Raw genomic sequence first — 27,904 nt, forward strand, 5'->3', positions numbered from 1 at the left:
CTGGGAGAACTCCACTGGAGAAATTTGGGTTTATTCGTTACTACATAATATACAGTATAATTGCCATTGTTCTAACAAGAAAAATTGGAAGTAATTACAGTATGCAATCTCAAATCCCAGTTTCTTTTCTTTCCTCGCTTCAACCTCTCCTCCAAGCAACAAGAAAGTACATTTATATTCAACTTGGCATTGGACTTGGCATCTCCAACTCTCTAGCTGATATTTTATTATAAAAGTGATATATACACCTTCAAATAGCTGCCATTTGTATTTTTCCCTGTCAGAACAGTTTTGGTTTCTTCACATATATGGCAGGTGGCTATGATCATCCCATTGACTACAACAGTGTTTCCCAACCTTGGCCACTTGAAGATATTTGGACTTCAACTCCAAGAATTCCCCAGCCAGCAAATGCTGGCTGGGGAATTCTGGGAGTTGAAGTCCAGATATCTTCAAGTGGCCAAGGTTGGGAAACACTGGACTACAACACTGATTCAGCTCTCCATTTGCTTCATTCAAAAATACCCTTTGCTTTGGGCCTTTCTGTGGACTTTCTATCGGTAGTAGAGCTTATGTAAGGCCCTCTCAGGATTTATGTTTGTTTGATCCAAAGCACTTATGAGGAGCCCAGAAATCTTCCATTAATTTCTGTATTATACATCTCATGCACTTAATTTGTTTTCTACAAGGAAGCATCAGAACAGAGGTACAGCAGAAGGAAGCATCAGAACAGAGGTACTGCCAGCAGAATTTTCTTTACTCCATGTATGATTCCGTTAAATCAGTGTTTCCCAACCTTGGCAACTTGAAGATATCTGGACTTCAACTCCCAGAATTCCCCAGCCAGCAAATGCTGGCTGGGCAATTCTGGGAGTTGAAGTCCAAATATCTTCAAGTCGCCAAGGTTGGGAAACACTGCGTTAAATATTAGGTCATCATTATCCTACTTTTAAAGCAAAACAGATTTTAAAAGGTTGGTGAAAACCTCTCTGGAGATGGTAAGAAGTGCTTTTATGAAAGTACAAACTGTAGTAAATCAGTGCTGTGTGAATAACCAAATTTGATCCTCATGAAAAAAAAGTTAACTATCATGAATTATAGCAGTTGCATTATTGCAACTTGTTTTACACTTGTTTACAAGAAACCATGGCAATGCAAATAGTAACAGTGAATCCTTATTTGTACAAGTTGGTAGTAATGTGTGCCTTATTTAAAATCAGTGAAATAAATCTGATATTACAGTGACCTAACATAAAGTAGTGCTTATCTTACAAACTGTATTTTTGTGCTCAGCATGGTACATTTTCTAGTAAGCTCTATTTTTGGTTATGCTAAACAGTTGTATTACTACAAGCCTTCTATCATTTCCATAAAATATAGTTTGCATATTTCCTCAAAATGGAAAAAATATTTAAAATCTTCCTTTTTTTTAGCTGACATACAAATCACTGGGACTCAACTGCATTAAGAATCACTTTGCTTTTGGAGATCTGTGGTTACCAGATAGAATATAATTCTTTATTGGCCAAGTGTGATTGGACACACAAGGAACTTGTCTTTGGTGCATATGCTCTCAGTCTACATAAAAAAATATTAATTTGTCAAAAATCATGATCTACAACACTTAATGATTGTCATAGGGGTCAAATAAGCAATCAGGAAACAATATTAATAAAAATCTTAAGGATACAAGCAACAATTTACAGTAATACAGTCATAAGTGGGAGATGTGTGATAGGAATGATGAGAAAAAACTAGTAGTAATAGTGCAGACCTTGTAAATAGTTTGACAGTGTTGAGGAAATTATTTGTTTAGCAGAATGATGGCGTTTGGGAAAAAAGATGCAACATAGATATGTCTTAGGATAAAATTCAATGTTCAACTCTACCTCATAGTCCAGTGCCTGGGTTGGTAATTTGAGGCCACAAATCCTCAAATACTTTTACAGGAACCAGAGTACCCTTTGGCCATCAGTACCAGAATATGGCAGTATGATTGCCTGCCATTCTGAAATGAGAAACACAGAAACATTGTAGTGTATTTTTCCCCCTTTCAAACCAAAATGAGTTGCGCGTGAGTACAGTTCTAGTCCCTTTCCATCATTGCCTTCTGAAAATTCAAGGTAGCTTTAGGCCATGAAAAATTGCCCAATCTCCTGTAGTTCAATCAGCTGCTAAATTCAGTTGGTCCATAAGAAACAGATTTGAAGAGAACTGACTAAACAGCTCCCTTACAACTGAAAATTGTATTGTATTACAAACTTCCATAGGGCCTAATAATTTCTCAAAGTAGTATCCTCTAATGATGGACACAATCAGCCCATTAGCAAATATGTCTGGTTTGAAATGTCAGTGACAGATGTGGTTTGGTCATCAGAAATTTCCTGCCTTCTTTCTTCTTTAATCTCTGATGGTACGTTCAACAGGGTGAAGGGAGTCATTTGGATCATTGGCTCGGATGATACGTGCAGATCATGTTCCAAGGACTGTGGAAAAGCATTTCCATTATCATTTGTGTCATCAAAGTATTCATTTTCATGGTGGCTACTTTGGGGATTGTTAGAACTCAGCACCATGTAGTGCTGGTGGGATGAAGGCTGGCCGGCCCATTCTGCCTGTTCTGCTGAACTCATATCTAGCGAAGGGTCAAGGCTGGGTGTTTCCAGGGGCTTCTCAGATAGGACTTCCAACAAGCACGTCAAAGGCACATCCTCCAACATTTTGTTGCAAAATAAAGAGTTGACCTAAAAGTTCAGAAAGAAACAGAAATTCAGAAGGTCCTATGAATGATTCCATCCCTCCCTTTAGTACAGTGGTTCTCAACCTTTCTAATGCCGTGACCCCTTAATACAGTTTCTCATGTTGTGGTGACCCCCAACCATAAGTCTAGTGCCAATTCTCCCAACAGAGCTTTAAGCTGATTGGCAGGAAGGTCTTTAGACTTTGGAATTGGACTCCATTTTCCCAGTTACTGGGTGAGAAATTGGATTGCATTTAACCTGTGCCTTTGTGTACCAGAAAATCCCTTTGACATTTAAAAAGGGAGTTTTTTCTGCTTTTCTGTTGATAAAGACTTTTGGTTTTCCTTCTATCGTGTGGTGTGTGTCTTTTTGGACTAATTACCCTGTAATTACGGACGGTTGGGACACGCAGGCAGAACAACACCATGGGAAGTTTGTCTTTTCCCATGACCTTAGGCGACTCCTGTGAAACGGTCATTTGACCCCCAAAAGGGTCCCGATTCCCCTTTTTGAGAACCACTGCTTTAGGAGAATTTGCATGAAATAATAATGTGAAAGACAATAAAAGAGCACTCTGTACTCCAACTAGGAAGAGATATATGAGATATAGTCTCTCTTATATCTCATATATCTTCCCTACTATATCTCTATAAGTTTCATTGTATATTATTGTGTATTGGACAAAATAAATAAATAAATAAATAAATAAAGAAAGAAAGAAAGAAAGAAAGAAAGATTTAAAAAATCACAAACAGTTCCATCCAGGCTTTAGCGTGTACTGTACTCTGACTTCTAGGCACAAGCTAACTTTTCCTCATTTTACTTCTGTATTGTAATACTGTTTCTATCATCACAGTACATCAAAGTTCAGAAATGGGATGGAACTGAAAAAGTCTACATCTTGAAAAAGTCAGGTGGGAAATTTTTTGATCCTATTATTCCTGAAATCTGGGAAATATGCCCATGGAATGATGCAAGATTCTCACAAAAAGAAAAAAAAAGATATAGGAAGGAGTTAAAAAAACAGGAATGCGCTTTTTTCCTAGTCAAAAGACAGCCTAATTCTGGTTCTACTGACTTAGTGCATTAGAAGTAATACAACAAAAAGAAAAGTCTCACTTGCTGCTGATGCTGTTTGTCATTATCCTTGAAGAATCCATCCAGGACGTGATGTAGATCTGGAATGGGGGGCCAGAGCTTTTCTTTCACACTACTATTAACAAAGAAACACAAAATGGTCACCAAAGGATAACAACACCTGTGCCAAACTATGTTTTCCGTTCAATGGCTGAGCTGCACAGAACTCATGTTACCTGTAGTTGGAGAGGCAGGTGAAGCCCAGTCCCAGCACAAGTCCTGCACACAGCAAGAGCGCAATGGCCACGACCATAATCACTGAATCTGAAGTAGAAGCACAGGGTGGTGGGTTTGTGGCTCTTCTTTCCCTGAGCCTCAGCAGTCTTTGTTTCGTTGGTCAAGTATTTTCTCTCCTTATCTAGCAACCTCTCTCCAGTGCCACCATTGATGTCGCTTACATAGAAACATAGAAGACTGACGGCAGAAAAAGACCTCATGGTCCATCTAGCCTGCCCTTATACTATTTCCTGTATTTTATCTTAGGATGGATATATGTTTATCCCAGGCATGTTTAAATTCAGTTACAGTGTTCCCTCGACTTTCTCAGGGGATGCGTTCCCGCGAAAGTCGAATTTCCGCGAAGTAGAAATGCAGAAATAAATACACTATTTTTGGCTATGAACAGTATCTCAATCCTTCCCTTAATACTTTAAACCCCTAAACTACAATTTCCCATTCCCTTAGCAACAATTTGGATTATTACTCACCATGTTTATTTATTAAAGTTTATTAAAAAAATATTTATTAAAGGCGGATGAAAGTTTGGCGATGACATATGACGTCATCGGGCGGGAAAAACCGTGGTATAGGGGAAAAACCAAGAAGTATTTTAAAATTAATATTCTTTAAAAACTGTGGTATAGACTTTTCGCGAAGTTCGAACCTGCGAAAATCGAGGGAATACTGGATTTACCAACCACGTCTGCTGGAAGTTTGTTCCAAGGATCTACTACTCTTTCAGTATAATAATATTTTCTCGTGTTGCTTTTGATCTTTTCCCCAACTAACTTCAGATTGTGTCCCCTTGTTCTTGTGTTCACTTTCCTATTAAAAACACTTCCCTCCTGGACCTTATTTAACCCTTTGATATATTTAAATGTTTCGATCATGTCCCCCCTTTCCCTTCTGTCCTCCAGACTATACAGATTGAGTTCATTAAATCTTTCCTGATACGTTTTATGCTTGAGATCTTCTACCATTCTCGTAGCCCGTCTTGTAGTCCGAACCTGCACCAGATGGGACTTCAACGCACACTAATTCTGACCAGGTGCTCCAGTCTCCATGGAACTTCTGGCCATCTGGTTGGGTACGCAGCTGAAGGCAGTAGCGATCCTCAGTGGCCAGATAAATTTCACTGGTGTTCGAGTACTGCACCTGTAGAATCTACCCAGAAAAGGGCCCCATTCAGTAGTGGGTTCCTGCCAGAATGGATAAGAACGCCGCACCGGTAGCAAAAGTTGCACTGCGTGTGCAGCTTCAGGTATCATGCGTGCATGCGTATCCCAGCATGGTTTTGCTTCTGCGCATGTGCAGGAAGCAAAATCTCACGAGGGAACATACGTGTGTGCGGGAGTTTGGTGATTTTTCTACGCATGCGCGGAAGCAAAAAACCCTACTGAAATCTTGTGCGTGAGCACGTCTCCTCATGAGATTTTGCTTCCTGAGCATGTGCAAAAGCAAAACCATGCTGGAGCATGCACATGTGCATGTAAGATACCCAAAGCTGCAGACGCAGCACAGCGGTAGAAACAATCTGCCCCTGGCTCCATTATATATATATAAGTAAGTAATCCTCAACTTACAACAGTTCATTTAGTGACCATTTGAAGTTACAACAGCACATAGCTACAACAGAAAATAGTGGCTTATGACAATTTTTCACACTTTATGACCATGGCAACATCCTCATGGTCACATCATTTACATTCAGATGCTTGACAATGAACTCATTAATGATGGTATTAGGGTTATTCAGTGTTCTGGTTTCAGGCCAATTCAGATAATAACTGGAATAAATGACTGTTAGATGCCTTATTTTGGTAACACACAGCAAACTTGTCTTTATTTTTACTTTCACTTTTCATTACAGAGTTGTTATTGCGCAGTGCCATTCATTCTCATTTCTTTTAAAAGCAGTTAGGCAGATTGTCTCAGTAGTAACTTCAATGCATTCCACAAGTCATTCTAAAATTTATGAGCTAATAAGTGCTAGCATAGAGCCATAAAAACAGGTAATAAATCACAGGTTCTTTTGCTTACGTGCTGGAGCGTAGCTGGGAGACACAATGTTGGTGGGACAAGAATAGACTCAATCAGCTTCTCTTCCGTTTTCTCCCGGATATGAGGCAATTAATTTATTAATTAATTCCTGACTCTCTAACTCTAATATCTCCTCCCTTTTACTTCCTCTAATAGCCTCTGGTAGCGTCTAAAACGGGGATCAACCCATCTCCAATCTTCCCCATTTGATTCATCCGAACTCATGTCTATGTCATTAGCTTTGTGGCCATCACTAACATTGCCATCTATCTCTAAATCAGGTAAGTTTACAATCTCTAAATCACCCTCCTCCTCCGAATCCGAGCATTCCTCAGGCTGAAAGGGAGTGTACACAACATTTAGGAGTCATTTTGCGACCTTCTGACAAGCAAAGTCAATGGAAAGCCCAGATTCATCGAACAATCATGTTACTAATTTAACAACTGCTGTGATTTGCTTAAAATGTGGCAAGAGAAGTCACAAAATGGGACAGACTCACTTAAAATTTTTTCACTTAACGACATAAATTTGGAGCTCAGTTATGGATGTAGGTTGAGGACTATCTGTACTTTACTAATTAGATTCCTGAGTTTCATATCCTCAAACTACAAAACAGGTAGTCCTCTCTCTACAACTGTCAGTTTAGCAATGGAAGTTACAATAAAAAGAGCGACATACGACTAGTCCTTGCTGTTACGTATGGAGGTATGTTGAAAGTTTGCATACCGCTTGCTGATTGGACAGCCTGCAAGTGGGAGTTTTAAATGGATGTTGGAAGTCGGCCACCTCCAAAACAAGCTCTTAAAGCGGCTTGCCTGGAGCTGGCTGGCAGTCTGCATCCGCTACAGCGGAGACACGATAAAGTGGTAAAACTGTTGCTGTGGTTCCGATCTCTTTATTAGCTCAAATCTAACACTCACACTTAAAATAACCATGCCAGCCTCATGGCCATGTGATTAAAACTCAGGTTGCTTAACAACTGGCATGTGTTTATGATGGTTGTACCATTTCAGGGTCATGTGATTGCCGTTTGTGACCTTCGCACGCAACTGACAACAAGCAAAGTCAATGGGAAAATCAGATTTTCTTCACAACCGCCTGATTCACTTAACAATTGAGCAATTTGCTTAGCAGACATAGCAAAAAGGTCATAAAATGAGGTATAATTTAGTTAACTATTGCCTTGCTTGTCATTGAAAATTCTGGTTGTGCAATAATTTGATTATTTGTACAGAAATACGTAGCTTTTATTCTACTGACTGGGTCACAGTTTTCCCTATGAATGGGACACTCCCCATCATTTATTCTAGTATATATTGTAGTAGTGTCATTCCTTAGGTTATGGTATGTTTGAAAAAAGGGAGGGACTTTTTCTTTTCTTTTTAATTCTTAAGCCTTTTAAAACCTCTTTTCTTTAGCTGGTTTCCTTAGTTGTGTCTTGAGTCAAATACAAAAGTATGGCATGCATTCATCTCGTTGTCTAGTAAAAGTTCCATTTAGACATTACTGCTTGGGCCAGAAATTTTCTAAGACTAGTAGATCAGCTTGTTTGGAGAGATTTGGTGCCCCATTTCTAGAAATTGTCTTATGTATCTCTTAGAACTTACTAAAAGATTGTCATGGCTATTGACTAAAGTACCCAGTTCAAAATTTCCAGCCCTAACAAGGTGCTAATGAGGTTCCCAGCTCTTACCAGCTTGCAAGCTCTTTCACTATTACTCTCTCCAAATAAGGTTTTTCTTTTAAAGCCCTAACCAGGGCAATAAAATAATGTACTGAAGCTGACCAGATGAATACCTAGTGTTCTACTTTGAGCCTGAACGGAACAGAATAACAAACCACCCACTGCAAAAGTTCAAATCAGAACAAAAGTGTATTTTAGAACACGAAAGTTACAAAGCATAGTCTTTTTAAAAAATTTCTGCTGGCAATATTCAGGGTCAAGAAGAGTCAAGAGATAACGGAGCAGGCTATGGGCCTGCAGCCCAGTCCAATTAGAGCATTCCACAATGATTACATGCGTTGTCAAAACATGCCACATTAATCATCAGAGCTTGGCAAACAGCTACAGTCTCTATATGATGATCTTAAAGGAAAAGCCACAGTGTGCCAGCATGGCATTTTTCAACTCTGGTTCTAACAATGCCACCGTAATGACTCATTGTCAGACCACACCTCTTTCTCGCAGAAATCCTCCTTTTATACTGCATGGGTGTGGTCACTGTTCTCCAGAGCTAAAAATGACTAGACTTCTCTCATAGATCTGAATTTTTCCCCATAAAGATTTTCCTGTCTGTCTTCAAAAGAATCAATCTATCTTTTAATGTAAAAAAGAAATTGGTACATATTTTCATGCATGGTGGACTTGCCCAAAAGCTAAGATCTATTGGAATAAGGAATTGAGGGTATGTACCTGCCCTTTATTGCACAGAAGATTTTTAAAATCTTCAATTGAAATCAACCTTTCTGCTGAACCACAATGTTTTAATAGGAAGGAAGGAAGAAAAGAAGGAAACTATAATCCACTTTTAGCCTTGTGCTGAAAAGGGGCCAAGCAAGCCCAGCCCCTTTGAATTGAACCCAGTTTCTTTAGTTTTTTTGTGAAACAGTGATTCTGAAGCCAGTGTCCCACCAAATGCGATGGAAATGTGTAGCAGCCACTTTACAAAGGTAATCCTTGCTAAATGACTGCTCTGTTTAGGGATTCAAAGTTATGACAGCACTGAAAAAAATAACTTTGCAACTGGTGTTCGCACTTATTTTTATTCATTCATTCATTCATTCATTCATTCATTCATTCATTCATTCATTCATTCATTCTTTGTATTTATATGCTGCCCACTCCAATAGGACTCAGGGCGGCTATGATGGTCACAATGTCCCTGCAGCCACCTCATTGTGAATGCAGGTGCTTTGAATGATCATCAAAGTGTCCCTTGATCATGCAATTGCCAAAAATAAATGTTCTCTGTTTTTAATTGGATTTACTATATGAAGAATGTTCTTATTAATATTAACGTTGAAGATAGAGCTAAAACCCAAACTCTTCTTATTGGGTATTACTATAGATAAATATGATAAGGGAATAACATACTCAATATTGCGTATCTTGACTGCTGCTAGATTGGCCTTTGCACAAAAATGGAAGAGCAAAGAAATCCCAATCACAGGAAGAGATAGTACAAAAATTGCTTTCTTGTGTTGAAATGGACAGGCTTACAATGGAATTGAATGGAATTGAAAGATAAGAATGAATCAGAATACTTTGAAATCTGGGGTAATTGTACTACTGGTGGGAATTGAGGAGGACTGTTGGGTTTCTGAATTAGTGACAAGTTGGAAATGTATATATTATGTTAGCAAATTGGGGCGAAAATGGATTTAGTACTGTATATAAAGTTTGGATATATTTATATAGAGATGAAGAATTGCATTTAGGAGGAGAAATAACTTGATGGAAATGTTTAAACTAGAAGGTTATGTCCAATGTTTTTCTTTTTTAATTGTATTATAAATAAAACCCTTTAAAAAAAAGAATGCTCTTATATTCCCATTCTTCTTTTACTCTTTGTAACTTTTTTTGTGATATAAGAAGGATACAGAGGTTCTACAATAGGGCATAACATTCTAGATGATTCTTGAAGAGTAAAATAAACTTAGGATAGTAATTTCTTATAGCTTGGAAACCATAGTTCTAAATTTGCATTACAGAAGCATTTATTTGCATCTATCTGGCACTGCTAATTGGTATCACAAGAATATCTGCTGGGAAAATATACCTTCCATTTCAAGGTGTCCTGCACGGTATACCGTATCTGATATACCATGTGTTCGGTTATTTCTTCTAGTGGAGGGGCCCACTCCAGCCTTAGTATATTTCTGTCTATTGAAGCTTCCAGGATTCTTGGGGGAGCAGTCTGCACTGTAATAGAAGAAAGGGAGAGAGGTGCCTAGTTAGGTCAGCTCTGCTTCATGGGGAAGCAGAGGTCCACTACAATACTAATAGTATTGCATATAAAGTGGTACCTCTACTTATGAACTTAATTTGTTCCGTGACCAGGTTCTTAAGTTAGAAAAGTTTGTAAGAAGAAGCAATTTTTCCCCTGGGAATCAATGTAAAAGCAAATTGGGGAAACCTCAGGGAGGGTGGAGGCCTTGTTTTTTCCTAAGAGATTTCTAGAGAGGCCCCATGGAGGCTTCTCCCTGCCTTTTCCAGCCCTGTTTCCTCCCAGGAGATTCCTAGAAAGGCCCCACAGAGGCTTCTCCCTGCCTTTTCCGGTCCTGTCTCCTCCCAGGAGATTCCTAGAGAGGCCCCATGGAGGCTTCTCCCTGCCTTTTCCGGACCGGTTTCCTTCCAGGAGATTCCTAGAAAGGCCCCACAGAGGCTTCTCCTTGCCTTTTCCAGCCCTGTTTCCTCCCAAGAGATTCCTAGAGAGGCCCCATGGAGGCTTCTCCCTGCCTTTTCTGGTTACAGTTTCGGAGGCTCTGGTTTGTAAGTGGGAAATGGTTCTTGAGAAGAGGCAAAAAAATCTTGAACACCCGGTTCTTATCTAGAAAAGTTCGTAGGTGGAGGCGTTTATAGGCAGAGGTACCACTGTATTCTAATATTAGTGTTCTTTTGATGCTAGGTGTTGTGTCCAGAGGACAGTTAGGCCTTGTAACCGCCCCACATTCCTTGGGCGGGAAAATACTGCAAGGCGATTGGTTGGCTCAGCCTGGCAGCCCAGCATATATATAGCTGCCAGGCACGGCCATGTTTTGTCTCGTTTCCAGTTCTGTAACCGTTACTTCTGTTAATAAAGAACCGTTGCTTATTTCAAGATTGCAGTCCTTCATTCCGCCAAGGATCTAACACTAGGTCAGCCGAGGACAGCTCAACTCTTTTGAGCTGAAAGTCCTAATGGTGCTGAGGCCAAGAGATGCTGAAAATTCTTACCCACGTGGTACAGTTTGAATGGCTCTTCAAAGTAGCTGACCTCTTGCTCTCTCTGGCTGATGGTCAGCAGGATAGAAAGGTAATGAGTGCTGCTCGGCTGGAAGGTGCATGTGTGGGCGGCAGGGTCTTCCTTCTTACATTTGTGCCAGATTTGCCCTCTGCAAATTAAAATGGACAATAGTGATAGGAGGTTGAGTTGTCTGCTCGAACTATCTGAAGTTGTCTTTTAAATTATCAACCACACTTACACTTTCCTTGACAATTAGTACCCCCAAGTTCTGTTTAGCCTTTCTTTCCAATTTGGAATGAGCATGATTAGTGAGATTCGTTAAGTTGTAAAAAGAATCTAAAAGGTGCTACAACCGCTCTCTCTATTCATCACTCCTGTTGTATTATAATTCCCCATCCCCTTCTATTGATAGCCATAGGCCAGTGATGGCGAAACTTTTTTTGCTCAGGTGCCAAAAGGGCATTGTAATGCAATGTCCTCCCCATGTGCATGTGCGCTAGCCCCTCCATGCTGCCTGCCCGTGCATGCATGCAAGCTTCATTGATGTCTCCGGGCTTACGGTAGGCCCATTGGTCCATTTTTCATCCTCCCCAGGCTTCAAGAAAGCCCCCGCAGCTTGGGGAGCCCAAAATATGGTCCAATGGACCTACCATAAGTTTGTTTCCGTTGGAGGGGTGGGTTCCACTTACCTTCACCACTGGTTTCCATTGTGATGTTTTGTGCAGGCGGGCAAGTGGAGCGAGGCCTCACGCGTGCGCCCCCTCGTGCAATTCTGCTTCCGGGCATGTTCAGTAGCTCTAATCAGCCCGAAACACAGCTGAGGAGCTGATCAGTTGTGCTTCGAGTGAAGGGGGGGGGGGCGTTTCAAGCAGAAGCAGAGGAAAAAACTTCCAAACAATAAAATATTTGGATTTTTAAAAAAAGATGGTGGCACCCACGGATTGGCACTGATCGAACCAGATCTGTGACGCCATTGTGATGTCACCAGCCTGGTTCGGGCAATCCAGTCTGAACCAGGACCCCTGGCCCATTGGATCTGTTTTTTGCTTTCCCCAGGCTCCAGCGGCTTTCCTGAAAGTGGCCTCCCCTGCCTTCTGGAATGCCGAAAATCAGCTGGCCATTGTGCATATGTGCATTGGAGCTGACATAGGGCAATGCCTCACGTGACCTCAGATGTGGCTCCGAGTGCCACCTGTGGCACGCATGTTATAGGTTCACCATCACGGCCATAGGTCGAAATATAGGCCCTGTGAAGAAGATGCATTACTAGGGCCAAGGCACAGAAATGAGAGATTCAACAGACATTGCAGTAGAGCCTCCTCCTAAACCTATTATGATTTGAGACTTAGTAAACCTTAAATATATGAGGTTTAGGGGTGGGTTCTGGCTTACCTCACTGCCAGTTTGCTTCCTCACACGGTGCATGAGTGCACAGGCATTGCGCGTGTTTGCTTTGCGTGTCATGTGCACACATGCACAATGCTAAAAACCCAGCTTCTGCGCATGTCCAATAGCGAAAAACAAGATTGCAGTGCATATGGCGCCACCGAAAGAGCCAAGTCGGTCATCACTGCAGGTTTGGCGAGTGGGGCTAAACTCCCACTACCAGTTCTATAGAACTGGTCCGAACCGGCAGGAATCCACCTCTGATAGAAACATAGAAACATAGAAACATAGAAACATAGAAACATAGAAGAAACATAGAAGAAACATAGAAGAAACATAGAAGAAACATAGAAGAAACATAGAAGAAACATAGAAGAAACATAGAAGAAACATAGAAACATAGAAACACAGAAACACAGAAACACAGAAACACAGAAACATAGAAGAAACATAGAAGAAACATAGAAGAAACATAGAAGAAACATAGAAGAAACATAGAAACACAGAAACACAGAAACACAGAAACACAGAAACACAGAAACACAGAAACACAGAAACACAGAAACACAGAAACATAGAAGAAACATAGAAGAAACATAGAAGAAACATAGAAACACAGAAACACAGAAACACAGAAACACAGAAACATAGAAACATAGAAACATAGAAGACTGACGGCAGAAAAAGACCTCATGATCCATCTAATCTGCCCTTATACTATTTCCTGTATTTTTATTTTAGGATGGATAGATGTTTATCCCAGGCCTGTTTAAATTCAGTTACTGTGGATGTGGTTGTTGTGAGTGGCAGAAAGTCAGTCCCTGTTAAGCAACAAAGGAGAAGGATTGATGTTATATCATTTCTGACTGCTGTTAGGACTGGAGAAACAGGTTCCAGTTGCCATTCAACTTGAATGAAATTCACCCAGTAAGCTTTAGTCGGCTTCTTCATCTCAGCCTAAGGTATTTCCCAGGGTTGCTGCTGTTAAATAAGTAACTAAGACAGGAGAGCTATCTATTTATTTATTTATTTATTAGATTTGTATGCCGCCCCTCTCTGTAGACTCGGGGGGGGGGGCTAACAACAATAATAAAAAACAGCATATAACAAATCTAATATTAAAATAACTAAAAACCCTTATTAAAAACCAAGCATACACACAAACATACCATGCATAAATTGTATAGGCCTAGGGGAGAAAGAATATCTTAATTCCCCCATGCCTGAAGACAGAGGTGGGTTTTAAGGAGCTTACAAAAAGCGAGGGGGGTGGGGGCAATTCTGATCTCTGGGTGAGCTGGTTCCAGAGGGTTGGGGCCGCCACAGAGAAGGCTCTTCCCCTGGGTCCCGCCAAACGACATTGTTTAGTTGACAGGACCTGGAGAAGGCCCACTCTGTGGGACCTAACTGGTCACTGGGATTCGTGTGGCACCAAAATAATTTGAAAGTAGGGTAGGATTTGCAATAATTAAATGCTCGTAAGCTTGCTTGGTAACTGAAACTATCAAATATGACTCAGAGCATTACGCATGAGTGGGCAGCAGGCAGGATGGGGTGGAACGCAGTTCCACCAGCAGAAATGAAGATGTGTACATAGCTTCAACTGATCGGCAGCTGTCACTTCCTGGATTACTGGTCTCGGCTTGGCTCTCCTTTTTTTCTCTGCTGCTGTGTTTGCGCTCCTTGCTTTTTTCCTCTTTCCTTCTTCCTGGCCTCGGACAAGCCTCCCTCTCTCCTGCCCATCTCCTCTCCAGCCTCATGTAGCCATCTCCCGCCTGAGGTGCAAGCAGAAGGTGTGGGTGGAAGCGACGCTGGCAGCATTTATGCTTCTGGCAGCACCCATTCCCCTAGCTACCCAGCCTGAGGTGGGGGGGGCGACCCACGAAGGAGAGCACGGGAAACGCAAAGCAAATTGTCACCCCAGCGAGCGACACTGGTAAGATTGTAAGTCGAGCATGATGATGATCGTTCAAGCCACCCACCTGATCACATAGCCAGCAAGCCACTCCTACCCAGTCACATGATCATTAAGCCACACCCACAAAATAAGCCACACCCACAGTGTGGCAGTAAAAAATTTGGCTGCCTATTACTGCCTACACATGTATGCCTGGTTTGGTGTAATGGTTAAAGCCTTTGGCTAGAACAAGTTTTGGGTTTATTTATTTATTATTTTATTTATTATTTAGATTTGTATGCCACCCCTCTCCGCAGACTCGGGGCGGCATACAAATCTAAATAATAGGGTTCCTACTTGGATGGTGGGGGTGGCGTTCCAGTAGCGCAGGAAGCAAAATCTCGTAAGAGGATGCACGGGTGCGTTAGATTTCGGCAATTTAAAAAATCACTGAAATCTCATGTGCCTGCATGTCTTCTCACAAGATTAGCTTCCTGCGTATGCGCAGAAGCCAAATCTTGATCTGATGTGCATGCCTGTGCCCACCGGTCACCTAGAGCTGCGCACGCATCAGTACCGGTAGCGGAGATAAGTTGCAACTCCCACCTGGCTAGAACCCAGGAGATTGTGATTTCTAGTCCCAACTTAGGCACAAAGCCAACTTGGTGACCTTGGGTGGGTCACTTCCTTGTAGCCCTAGAAAGGAGGCAATGGCAAATCACTTTTGAAAAACATTGTCATGAAAATTGTAGGGATTTGCCCGAGCAATGCCCAAGTATCAGAAACAATTGAACGGAAGAAAAAGAAATGCCTATGTAGGTAGTAATGGGCAGCCAAAATTTTTACTGCCACACTGTGGGTGTGGCTTATTTTGTGGGTGTGGCTTGCCGGCCATGTAATCAGGTGGGAGTGGCTTGAATGATCATCATCATTCAAGTGAACTGTTAAATCCTCGACTTACAACCTTACCAGTGTCACTCGCTGGGGTGACAATTTGCTTTGTGTTTCCCGCGCTCTCTTTCCTGGGCCGCCCTCCCACGTCAGGCTGGGCAGCTAGGCGAACAGGTGCTGACAGAAGCATAAATGTTGCCAGCGCTGCTTCCAGTCACACCTTCTGCTTGCACCTCAGTCGGGAGGTAACTGTGTGAGGCCGGAGGGGAGCTGAGCAGGAGAGAGGAAAGCTCGTTCGAGACCAAGAAGGAGGAAAGAGGAAAAAAGCAAGGAGCGCAGATGCAGCAACAGGGACAAAAAGGAGAACTGAGACGAGACCAGTAATCCAGGAAGTGACAGCCACCAATCATGGGATTATGATCCCTCTATATAGAGTGCTGGTGAGGCCACATTTGGAATACTGTACTATGTTCAGTTCTGGAGACCTCATCTACAAAAAGATATTGACAAAATTGAACGGGTCCAAAGATGGGCTACAAAAATGGTGGAAGGTCTTAAGTATAAAACGTATCAGGAAAGACTTAATGAACTCAATCTGTATAGTCTGGAGGACAGAAGGAAAAGGGGGGACATGATCGAAACATTTCAATATGTTAAAGGGTTAAATAAGGTTCAGGAGGGAAGTGTTTTTAATAGAAAAGTGAACACAAGAACAAGGGGACACAATCTGAAGTAATTTGGGGGGAAGATCAAAAGCAACATGAGAAAATATTATTTTACTGAAAGAGTAGTAGATCCTTGGAACAAACTTCCAGCAGACGTGGTTGGCAAATCCACAGTAACTGAATTTAAACAGGCCTGGGATAAACATATATCCAACCTAAGATAAAATACAGGAAATAGTATAAGGGCAGACTAGATGGATCATGAGGTCTTTTTCTGCCGTCAGTCTTCTATGTTTCTATGTTTCTAATCAGCTGGAGCTGCGCATGCATCTTCATTTCCGCCGGTGGAACTGCATTCCACCCCGTCCTGCCTGCTGCCCATCCCTGTATATATGTATGTGAAAACTGAAGGACATCATAGCTGGAACAGGAGCAAAAAACACCAGTTATGGGACAGAACAGGCCTAGTACTGTTCATTTGTCCATCTAGTCACCTTGTGCTGCTGCTGTTGCTTTCCATCCAGTACAAGAGGCTGTGAACAGGGCCAGATTTCAGGGGCGTCTTGTTCCACTGGCAGTGCAATTGATACAAATCTGGAGTGAAGCAGTGCAGACCAATCGCCTCTGTCCAGAAAAGAGAACAGACGGAGAACAATTTGACAGCAGCCTTTTTTTTCAGTACTATTTTGTGCCCCCACATGCTAAATCTATGTTCTTTGTTTTATATACAGTACAGAGAGAGGCCAATCCAGAGACATATCTTCTAAAACTTTGTGCCACCAAACTACACTCTCCAAATCTCTCGCTGTTGGTCTAACCAAGTGAGGCTGCATGGAAATGTGGCTCAGAATATCTGCAGAGCTCTGGCTCTCTATCCTAAGAAGACCCTTCATGCTTTTCAGAACATGTCTTGCATGCTTTAACTCTTCCCCTTAGAAGCGTTTCATGAATTTATTCTTTATTATAAAATGTGCAACAAACTTCATTAACCAGAAAAATAATTATATCTAGATTTTTTTTAAATTGCTGTGCAATAAAACTCTTTCTGGAAAAGAAAGGACCAACCTGAATTTGTACAAAATTTGGCCACAGCTGGATGGAAGATTCCTAGGATTAAAAGTCAAAAGACATTGAGCATTTTTTCTACTTTTTTCTCCTCAAATCTCCCGTTTGTGTGTGTGTGTGTGTGTGTGTGTGTGTGTGTGTGTGTGTGAATAAAGGAGTAAGAAGTTGCAGAAGAAAGACACCAGAAGATAGACTTGAGATGCAATGGATCTTGGCAAACTTAGAAACCAAGCCCTATCTAACAAAATGAAATGTAAGGTTTCACATTTAGGCAAGAAAAACCAAAAGCACACACATAGTATGGGTGGTACCTGCCTCAATTGTAGTAACTACGAGAGGGATCTTGGAGTACTGGTGGACATTCACTTAAATATGAGCCAGCATTTGCTGGCTGGGGAATTCTGGGAATTGAAGTCCAAATATCTTCAAGTGGCCAAGGTTGGGAAACACTGCTTTAGACAATAGCGAGGGGTAAGGAACGAAGATGAGCACTGACCCCTAGAGTTGGACATGACTGCTTTACTTTTACCTTGCTCTCTGATGCTTTTTAATAATGCCCATATACAGTAGCCAAACAGACTCCAGACCTGGGAATAAATATTCATGCATCTCTCTCTTTTTCTTTCAGTCATGCTAGCTAAGCAAATGCAGATTTGAGTGTTCCTTTGTCATGTCAGGATAATCAGTAGTTTCATGCTGTGGCTCCTAAAGGAAATGCAATATTTGCATTTCCATCATTTCAAATACTGCATCTCCACAAGGGTTATTGAATTATTTAAAAGTAATATAGAATGAAAGAGTAAAATGTATTTGCAATTCATTGTTTCATGGGGCGTGGCTTTTACATATGGGAAAATATCTACAGGCCTGAAAAAATTTGCAAGTACTGTAGCAGAAATACGGATTCACAAACATTATATGTCTACTTCCAGGCATAGACAGGCCCCCTGCAAAGGAAAAATAGATTTCATAGGGCATTGATGGCGAACCTATTTTTCCTTGGGTGCCGAAAGTGTGTGTGTGTGTGTGCTATCGCACCTGCACGAGTGCCCACACTCATAATTCAAAGCCTGGGAATGCCAAAAATGCCCTCTCCTGCTCCCCACTCTGGAGGCCTGAAACTGCCCATTTCCCAAACTCTAGTGTGCCTGGCTGGCCCGTTTTTCACCCTCCTCAGGCTCCAGAGGCAAAAATGTTCTCCCCCATCCCCCCTGGAGACTCCCCAAAAGCCAAAAATGTCTTCCCAGAGCCCCCGAGCGAGACAAAAATCAACTAGCCGGCACACACATGCACATTATAGCTGAACTAGGATAATGGCTCGTGTGCCAGCAGATATGGTTCCACGTGCCACCTGTGGCACCCGTGCCATAGATTCACCATCACTGTCATAGGGAGTTATAGAATCCATGCTGCCAACAATTTCCTTTTCTCTAATTTTTCATTTTGCAATAGTAATATTGATGCAGTATGACTCTGGATACACCCAGTTGTAATACTTGGGGGCTCTACTTCCACATAGAATCGCACGAATCCCAGCGGCCGATTAGGTCCCACAGAGTGGGCCTTCTCCAGGTCCCGTCAACTAAGCAATGTCATCTGGCAGGGCCCAGGGGAAGAGCCTTCTCTGTGGCGGCCCCGGCCCTCTGGAACCAACTCCCCCCGGAGATCAGAACTGCCCCTACCCTCATCGCCTTTCGCAAGTTGTTGAAAACTCACCTTTGCCGCCAGGCATGGGGAAATTGACATCTCCCCTAACTACTTTGGTTTATGTATGGTCTGATTGGGTTGTGTGATTATATTATTATAAGGGTTTTTAAATTGTGTTTTTAAATACTGTATTGGATTTGTACATTGTTTATTATTGTTGTGAACCGCCCCGAGTTTTCAGAGAGGGGCGGCATACAAATCTAATAAATGATAACGATAATGATTGATAATGATAATGATAATGATAATAATAATAATTGTTATTACGTCAGTACAACACAGCAAACGAGATCACTATGCTGGATTTCATATTTCATCACAAGTCGGGCGCTTCCCAAGCACCTAGGACTGCGTGATGTAGCGGCGAATTATGTTTGCCGATCCCAGTAAAGCGGCCTTTTGCAATTGACAGATGGAGATTTTGTCAATTCCGATGGTTTTCAAATGTCCGCTGAGATCCTTTGGCACTGCGCCCAGTGTGCCAAGTACCACTGGGACCACTTTCACGGGCTTATGCCAGAGTCGTTGCAGCTCAGTTTTTAGATCTTCGTATTTCACTAATTTCTCTAACTGCTTCTCCTCAATTCTGTTGTCCCCTGGGATTGCGATGTCGATGATCTATTATTATTATTATTATTATTATTATTATTATTATTATTATTATTATAGAAATGGTGTATCCTTCCATTGCCCTAAAGTTGCGCCACTGACAGGTGCTTCTTAGTCAACAAGCCACCTACCAGGAAGGTGAGGTGTTTCTGCTGTCACTGCTGGAGACCAGGGTCCCCAGGTGCCATCAAGAGAAAGTCCATCAGGTTTGGAGCGAACTTGGATGTGGTATTGCTGTCCTGGAAGTAGATTCTTCAGCTGGCACACATAGCTGTTTTTAACTTCAATCTAAAATAAAATAGAATAAGAGTATAAATGTTTCTTCAGTTAGACCATTTTAGCAAAAACGCAATAGAGCAAAAACATACTCTAGCCATTATAGCAAAAAGCAGAGTTATTTTCTCCCTCTATTAACCCTACCCTGGATGGCGACTGAATGGAATCCTCAGCAGCATAAAGAACTTCGTATATCAAGAAGTCTGCATAGCTGATAGATGGAGGCATCCAATTTACAAGCAACTGTTGGGCAATCCCTGGCCACTCAACTGTTACATTTATTGGTGGAGCAATGAGACCTTAAAAAAACCACAAAGAAAACAATAATGAATGCTCTTGCTTACCTCTATGCTATTCAGGTGATAACTGAATAGGAAAGGACACTTCCTAGACTAAACAGGAGGCAGTCTGATCAATAAGAGTTACATTCTAATTTGCTAGAGCAGAAATTGAAAATGTCTGTCACAAATGCACCTATGCCTCTCTTAGAAATGACAACTGAACTTTCTTACAAGATCGACTAATTAATTAATATGACCTCTCATCTCATGTTCATTACTCTGGGCGTTTAGTAATAATTAAATAATAATTTCATTAGTTTTCTGGGGAAAAAAACATAAAGGAAAGAACAACAACATACAAATGATCCATGATTGGGAAAGAAAAAACCCATCATCATGAATAAACCAACACAACTATTGCATGTGCTTGCCATGTGTCGAAGTTCCTTGGCCCATTGACAGAAGAAACACCCTGAACTGTACAATTGTGATCATATTCTATAGATGAAGGCCTTTTTTTCTATCTTTATTTTACCACCTTCCTTTTTGTCTCTGCCTTATCTTTATATGCTTACATTTTAGGGTAAATAGCAACCTTTTCTCTGTATTTCATCAGCAAGAGTTGTGATGCTGTTGGAAATACTAGGAGCAGGGCTTTCCTGGTAGTGGCTACTCATTTTGGGAGCTCTTTTCCCCAGGGAGAAAAATGAAGCCTTGTTACTGCTTTAAAAAAAAAGTCATTTGTATTGTACTATAGTTGAATTCTTTTTAGTAATAGGTAGACTTAAAAAAACATTTAATTCATTGGTAAGTGAATTAAATGTCTTGCACTTGTGATCCACCACCTTTTTTTTCAACCTTTGCATTTTCTAGAAAACCCATCAGATCATATTGAAAAGACTGTGAACAACAACATTTGTTACTATTGTTTTCTAACTCTGTGCAACATAAGATGGAAAACAGATGTGTTAAACTTTTGAAGGCCCATTGTGCCTATTTTGAACTTAACAATTTTCTCAGGTTTCTTGCAAAAGCTTTACCCTCATTTCTGGGGACAAATTGGTGTGAGAAATGTTATCTTCTGCAGGACATCGATAGGATCAGTCACACCTCTTGGAAACTGATAACACTATGCCCTGAAAGATGGATTGAAATAAAAGCCTGCATATTGCTTACAGCATGACATGATATATACAAACAAACAAACAAACAAACAGTTCATAACTGTCTATTATTAACTTCAAACAAGAATCTGTCAGTTCCAAATTATTCATAGCGAATTACATTAAATTAAATCCACCAGTCTAGTGTCTGTGTGATTCACAGATTCATTTCAGAAATCCTCAAAATTATAATATAGAAATCGTGTTTGTACATGACTTGGCTACAATTGTTGAGTCAAATGAAGGTCATAGTATGGATGTGTTTTAGAATGCTGGCCTCTTCAAAGCTTTATCCAGTCCTCATCTCTTTCTCTATTTTACATATAGATTATATCCTGTTGGAAGAAACTTACCAACAGTGTTCACTCTGAGATATCGTGAGATGAGGGTGTGATTACTAACACTATCCAACACTTCAACATTGAGTTCAATAAAGAGCTGAATGCCATAATAGTTTTCAGGAAATGTGCAGATGTGGCGCCAACTTCCATCTGTATTTTTCATAGAGATTAGAGCACATTCTCGGCTTTTGTCTCTGCAGGAGTAAAATTGAATAATTAGGACTGTGATACTTCCATGGTGTGACTTAACCTAACCTTTATCTCAGTTTCAACCATCCTTTTCCTATAGTCCCTAGTAAAAGCACAGGTAAAGGTAAAGGTTTTCTCTTTCCAGCCGTTCCAATTCTATGGGGCAGTGATCACCTTCATTTCTTTGTTGAGGGAGCCAGCATTGTCCAAAGTCATGTGTATAGTCATGACTATACAAAGTGATGGGCTGCCAACATTTTTACTGCCACACTGCGGCTGTGGCTTATTTTGTGGGTGTGACTTGCCAGCCATGTGACCAGGTGGGAGCGGCTTGACAATCATGTGACCGGGGTCACTTAAAAGTCATGTGACTGGGTGGGAATGGCTTACCAATCAAGATAAGTTTTCAAATAGGTGCTTGGACTCGTTTTCAGTTGATTAAGTCATATTACTTGAATAGCCACAAAAAAGGACAAATGCATTATTTATTGAGGGGCACAGTAACATTTTAAGGTTTTTTACTGAACCCACCAGGTTCAGTATGATTAGAGATTAGGCAAGTAGCTCAATTTTCTTTAATTGCTATAAAAGTTCACTTCTAGATGATTAAAATATTTTAAATGATTAAAGCGGTTATGGGTAAAAACATACTATTTAATTATTTCCTATTTTAAAAGTAATTAAAGATCATACTAAAGTACTAGAGAAGGAAGGACAATAAAAAAATTATTAAGCATTCAATAAAGAGTGCATAAACGTATTACCGGTGGGGGCAGCAGCCCATTATTGACTATACACCAAAGTACATGGAATGCTGTTACTTTCTCACCAAAGTGGTACCTATTCATCTACTTGCATTTGCTCACTTTCAAATTGCTAGGGTGGGCTGTAGCTGGAACAGGTATTATAGGAGCTCACTCTGCCATGTGGCACTCAGGTCTCCAACCCATATCACAAATGCCAACGTCTCTAACCATCGAGCCATTGTGCCCCATTGTTCCTAAAATTGTCATCTAAATTTAGGTGCCACTGTGAGGTGGCACAGTGGTTAGAGTGCAGTACTGCAGGCTACTTCTGCTGACTGCGGTCTGACTGCAATTTGGCAGTTCAAATCTCACCAGGATCAAGGTTAACTCAGCCTTCTATCCTTTCGAGGTCGGTAAAATGAGGATCCAGATTGTTGGGGGAAATCTGCTGACTCTATAAACCACTTAGAGAGGGCTGTAAAGCACTGTGAAGCGGTATATAAGTCTAATTGCTATTGCTATTATAAATGATTGGGAAAACCCTCAACCTCAGACAGTTTGGTCAGTCTATGTGGAAAGTAACTTCCTACCCTTCATATGTATAGAAGAATCGATAGGCTCCTTTCATATGTGTTGGCTCATCCCAGAAACAGGTGAGATCTTCAAAGGTTCGAGAAAAGCAGAAGACATCTTCAGCTGTTTTGGCCAATAGAATAGCTTCTATAAGGGGAGAGGGTTTTTAAAGAAAATGACATTTTTAAAAAATTGAATTGCCAGTATTTTTTAGATGAAAAGAACAACAGCTATAACCCCCAAATTTATCCAGGGTATTTTAATGATCAAGATTACAACATCCTCGACAAAATGGTTTTTTTGGGAGCATGCTGCTATTTTTTTAAGAGATCAAGTAGCTTAAAATAGGAGTTGTGGTCTTTGTTTGTGCATTACACTAAGCCAATCTGATTCAGATAAGACTTGATTCACACATAAACACTAAGGTATTCACATATTAAACATATGCCAGCAAAAAGTATAATGACCTAGCAGGATTTATTTTATATATATAAAATATGAAAACTTTGAAACTTCATAAAAGCAAAATAAAAAATTAGCTAAGACTAATATTTAGAAAGAAAAAAAAGGAAAGGTAGAATAGAGTAGAGTACAATTGAATTGAACTGAACTCTTATTGGCCAAGTGTAATTGGACACGCAAGGAATTTGTCTTTGGTGCATATGCTCTCAGTGTACATAAAATAAAAGATACATTTGTCAAGGATCATGAGGGACAACTGTACAACATTTAATGATTGTCATGGCATACTTGGTTGTAAATCTGATTTTAATTTCTATTGACCACTTTATTTTTTTTATTTTTTATTTTTTATTTATTTATGTCAAGCATGTCATAGATAACAGATATAAGTATAAACATGATTATGATTACATGAAATGGATACAATAAAAATGGAACACTAGGACAGGGATGGTAGGCAGGCTGATGCGCTTATACACACCCCTTAAAGACCTCTTGGGAATGGGATGAGATTGACAGTAGACAATCTAAGGTTAAAGTTTTTGGGAAGAAACCACAGAGTCAAGTAGTGCATTTCAGGCATTGACAACTCTGTTCCTGAAGTCATATTTTCTGCAATCAAGTTTACTATGGGTTGTATTTACCATATTGTGTGCTCATGTATTGTTGTGGTTGAAGCTGAAGTATTCACTGATAGGTAGGACATTGTAGCAGATAATTTTATGTACTATACTTGGGTTGGATGGAAGATGGAGACGTTCTAAGCTGTCTAAACCCAAAATTTCAAGTCTGGTGGCATAAGGTATTGTGTTGCAAGTAAAAGAATGGAGAATTCTTCTAACAAAATATCTCTGGATTGATTCGATTGTATTAATGTCTAATATGCCCTGCAGGTTCCAGACAGATGAGCTGTGTTCAAGAATTGGTCTAGCAAAAGTTTTTTGTATGCCCACTTATCCAGTTATAAACCTAAGTGTCATTAGTCTTATGGTATACTTCCTCTCTTTTTTAGGAAGAGACCTGAATTGAATAAACAATTATGAACTTGGAGAACATGAAACAAAGGATCTACTTATTAATCCCTCGTGGTCTGTAGTAAGGGAGAGCCTTTTTGGGAGAGCCTTTGTGCACAAACAAAACATTCTAAAATAACTATGTGGTTTTGCGATAAGTGTTTGTTGAGGGCTTGGAGATGAAAGCTTCCTGCTTTAGGGAGATAGAGCTCTCAAGGAAATGGGGAGGAAACAAGAGGATCAATTATATATTACATGCAAATGTAGGCAAAAAAACCCCATACAATTTTGAAAATAGAAAAACAGTGTTAGAAAGCAGAGAAAACAGATTCCTTTCTCATTAGCAGTGGTGCCTGGAGACATTTTGTTGTCTGAATTGAAAGACAACATCATCTCTTTCCTCCACCCCACATTTCAGCTACAGATTAAGAGTATGCACTTAGATTCATGTTGATGATGAGACTGTGTTTGGTTCTTCTAGTGTCTATTATATATCTGAGGATAGCTGAGTAATATAGGAAGGTCAGGGCAAAAGAGAAAGGGTGAGAGCAGCAAGGAATCTTGTACAATTCCAGCATCTTTTGCCAGAGGAAGATTGGTAGGATTACATAAAAAATACAGTATCTGTTGCCATCCAACATGTGATGGAAATATAGCATTTCAAAGTAGGATTTAAAATGTAGCACCTGTTTAACTGATAAACTAAAGCATTTAGAGCATTCTAGTAAAGGGACGCCCCTCAACAACAAGTTTGCAACCTCTGGACTTATGCAGAAAAACAGAAAAGAATAATCAAGGTACTTTAATAGCAAAGCTTATTTTCACTCTAATAATAATTAACAATAACAACAACAACAACAACAACAACAACAACAACAATAATAATTATTATTATTATTTATTAGATTTGTATGCCACCCATCTCCAAAGACTAAGCTTTAATTCATTTCATTACATATACAGTATAACCACAAGACACACATACCAAATTGAGTAATCGGGCTCTTTTACAAAATCCATACAGCATCTAATTTGTGTAAAGACCTATGTAAATCTTTCTTTTGTTAGCATTTTTATGGAAGCAACGTGCATTTTTTTTAAAAAAAGGACTGGATTTAAAGATAAACATATTTATTTACTTGTTTCAGAGTATACACTGCTGTCTTCTAAAGAATTCCTCCTTTTGATTACAGTATGAAATAATCAGGATTATGATGGGGAACATTTGTTTACTTGCAATTAGTACAGTGGTTCTCAACCTTTCTAATGCTGCGACGCCTTAATACAGTTCCTCATGTTCTGGTGACCCCCAACCATAAGTCTATTGCCAATACTCCCAACAGAGCTTTAAGCTGATTGGCAGGAAGGTCAAAGGAACACCCCCCACTGTAAACGCCTGATTGGTCGGATTGTAAAAATATGTTCCAAGGCGCCAGAATAGAAGCTTTCATTCCTAACACGATGGGAAATTTGTCTTTTCCCATGGTCTTAGGCGACCCCTATGAAACGGTCATTCAACCCCCCCAAAGGGGTCCTGACCTCCAGGTTGAGAACCACTGCATTAGTACATTATGTTTCATATTCCAGGCACCGGTCTAAAACACTTTGGACAATTGGCTTTAATAGAAATATCAGCCGTTAGCTCCAAGTTATATTGTCCTATCCCATATCTTTCTCCTAATAAAAGACAGTATATTTACCCTCATTCGCTAAATAGATTTTCTTTGGACTAAAGAAAGAGAGCCTTGTTAGGAAGAGCCCCTAAAACTGATTTTTCTTGCTTGGTGTTCAATTCCTATTACCTCTGAATTGCTTTCTCTAACACAGGTCACAACTGGCCAAAAACATGACTTCACATCAATGCAGAAGGGAACACTTCAAAAGCCTAAAACGCTGCCTTGATTCACATTGAGACATAACCTTTTGCACTTACAGTAGCCCTGAGATTTTCTTTCCTCTTTGGGCAATTGCTTTGTTACCCTTTGCTCCCAGCAACCTTTTTTTTCAGGTTATCACTAACTCTCAGAGTGGAACAAGGACATGTTGATAATGTCATAAAATTGGAAAGAGAGCTACATTATATAAAATGATGGAGTTTTGGTTTCAATTCTTCCACATTGCTGAAAAAGACCCTCTTTGCCAGATACAGCTACTGTATGTTTGAAAAGTGAGTGTGGTTAAGTTCATTTTACAATTAATACACTGTTTATCCAGAAAAATTCTCTCAAATGGTTTTCCTGGTTTCAGAGTTTTGTCCAGAAATTATGCCATGTCAAATAATGCCATGCCTTTCGTAAGGTCCTTAAAACCCACCTCTGTCGTCAGGCATGGGGGAACTGAGATATCCTTTCCCCCTAGGCTTCTACAATTTATGTATGGTATGCTTGTATGTATGATTGGTTCTTAAAATGAGGGTTTTTAGCTGTGTTAGTATTGGACTGTCACATGTTGTTTTTACAACTGTTGTTAGCCGCCCCGAGTCTACAGAGAGGGGCAGCATACAAATTAAATAAATAATTAAATAATTAAATTAAAAAATAAATAATAAATAAATAAATAAATAAATAAATAAACAGATAGATAGATAGATAAATAGATAAATAGATAAATAGATAAATAGATAAATAGATAAATAGATAAATAGATAAATAGATAAATAGATAAATAGATAAATAGATAAATAGATAAATAGATAAATAGATAAATAGATAAATAGATAAATAGATAAATAAATAAATAAATAGATAGATAAATAGATAAATAGATAAATAGATAGATAGATAGATAAATAGATAAATAGATAAATAGATAAATAGATAAATAGATAAATAGATAAATAGATAAATAGATAAATAGATAAATAGATAAATAGATAAATAGATAAATAGATAAATAGATAAATAGATAAATAGATAAATAGATAAATAGATAAATAGATAAATAGATAAATAGATAAATAAATAGACAGACAGACAGACAAACAAACAAACAAATAAACAAATAAACTGAAATGTTTCCAGAGATTTTCACACACAGCCTTCCCAGACACTACAGTCCAATAGTTATTTACCCACCTGTGCTATATTCACATTTTAGAATTACAGAACCCCAGAAAAGCAGCAAAACCCATGCTTTCCTCATAAACAAAGGGAAGTATAACAAATGTTTATCCTTACCTTCATCTGTAACAAGGACAAAGTGGAGCATACGCAAAATAGTGAGCAGGATCAGAACAAGGAAAGGAAGTGGTGTCATTGAGCATATATTGACTGTCACTCTAAAGGTCAACAGTTGTGAACAGTTTAGGCATCTAAACTGCGACTGAGTATGATGACATAACCTGATTATGTGGTTATGGACATCTGAATGCACCAGAGGTCTGGACACTTGCTGAGCATGGTGGGAGCAGTAACTGTTCAATCTGATGTTCCAATTAAGAAGGCTGAACTCCAAAACTTTGTTGTTGGATCTCTGTAGCGGAAACTTATCTGTAGCGTGTCAGCCCAGCTGCTTAGAGGAAACTTGGTAAAAGCCTTCTATAGTTCCAGTCTTCTGCC

At 39.9% G+C, this 27,904-nt stretch overlaps 1 protein-coding gene across 6 annotated transcripts; it reads right to left on the bottom strand.

The window, feature by feature from the left end:
• Positions 1–10: 10 nt before the first annotated feature.
• On the bottom strand, positions 11–27,904 carry MPL (MPL proto-oncogene, thrombopoietin receptor). 6 transcript variants are annotated; one of them, XR_011558533.1, is made up of 13 exons: positions 27,524–27,904; positions 22,890–23,019; positions 21,377–21,558; positions 19,724–19,878; positions 19,435–19,591; positions 16,417–16,546; positions 11,074–11,231; positions 9,917–10,059; positions 5,105–5,261; positions 4,055–4,142; positions 3,861–3,954; positions 1,146–2,744; positions 11–357 (listed from the first exon to the last, which is right to left on the bottom strand). XR_011558533.1 is itself a non-coding variant. In XM_070745069.1 (13 exons), exons 1-13 carry the CDS (start codon positions 27,600–27,602, stop codon positions 2,316–2,318), a joined length of 1,974 nt encoding a protein of 657 aa, XP_070601170.1. In that variant the 5' UTR covers positions 27,603–27,738; the 3' UTR covers positions 11–2,315. The 6 variants fall into 6 exon arrangements, 4 of the variants coding, with proteins under 4 accessions (XP_070601170.1, XP_070601167.1, XP_070601169.1 ...); XR_011558532.1 differs by having other exon boundaries at positions 5,075–5,261; positions 27,524–27,782; XM_070745069.1 differs by adding an exon at positions 16,988–17,029 and having other exon boundaries at positions 11–2,744; positions 5,075–5,261; positions 27,524–27,738.

The sequence above is a fragment of the Erythrolamprus reginae genome, chromosome 3 (genome assembly GCF_031021105.1).
Source record: "Erythrolamprus reginae isolate rEryReg1 chromosome 3, rEryReg1.hap1, whole genome shotgun sequence".
Classification (NCBI taxonomy): domain Eukaryota; kingdom Metazoa; phylum Chordata; class Lepidosauria; order Squamata; family Dipsadidae; genus Erythrolamprus; species Erythrolamprus reginae.

Coding starts and splice junctions, on each gene's coding strand:
- MPL (XM_070745069.1), bottom strand. CDS start 27,602: ATGACACCACTTCCTTTCCTTGTTCTGATCCTGCTCACTATTTTGCGT. Junction 5,262..9,916: donor AGGACACCTTGAAATGGAAG/GTATATTTTCCC, acceptor TTTTCTGGGTAG/ATTCTACAGGTGCAGTACTC. Junction 2,745..3,860: donor ACAAACAGCATCAGCAGCAA/GTGAGACTTTTC, acceptor CTGAACTTTTAG/GTCAACTCTTTATTTTGCAA.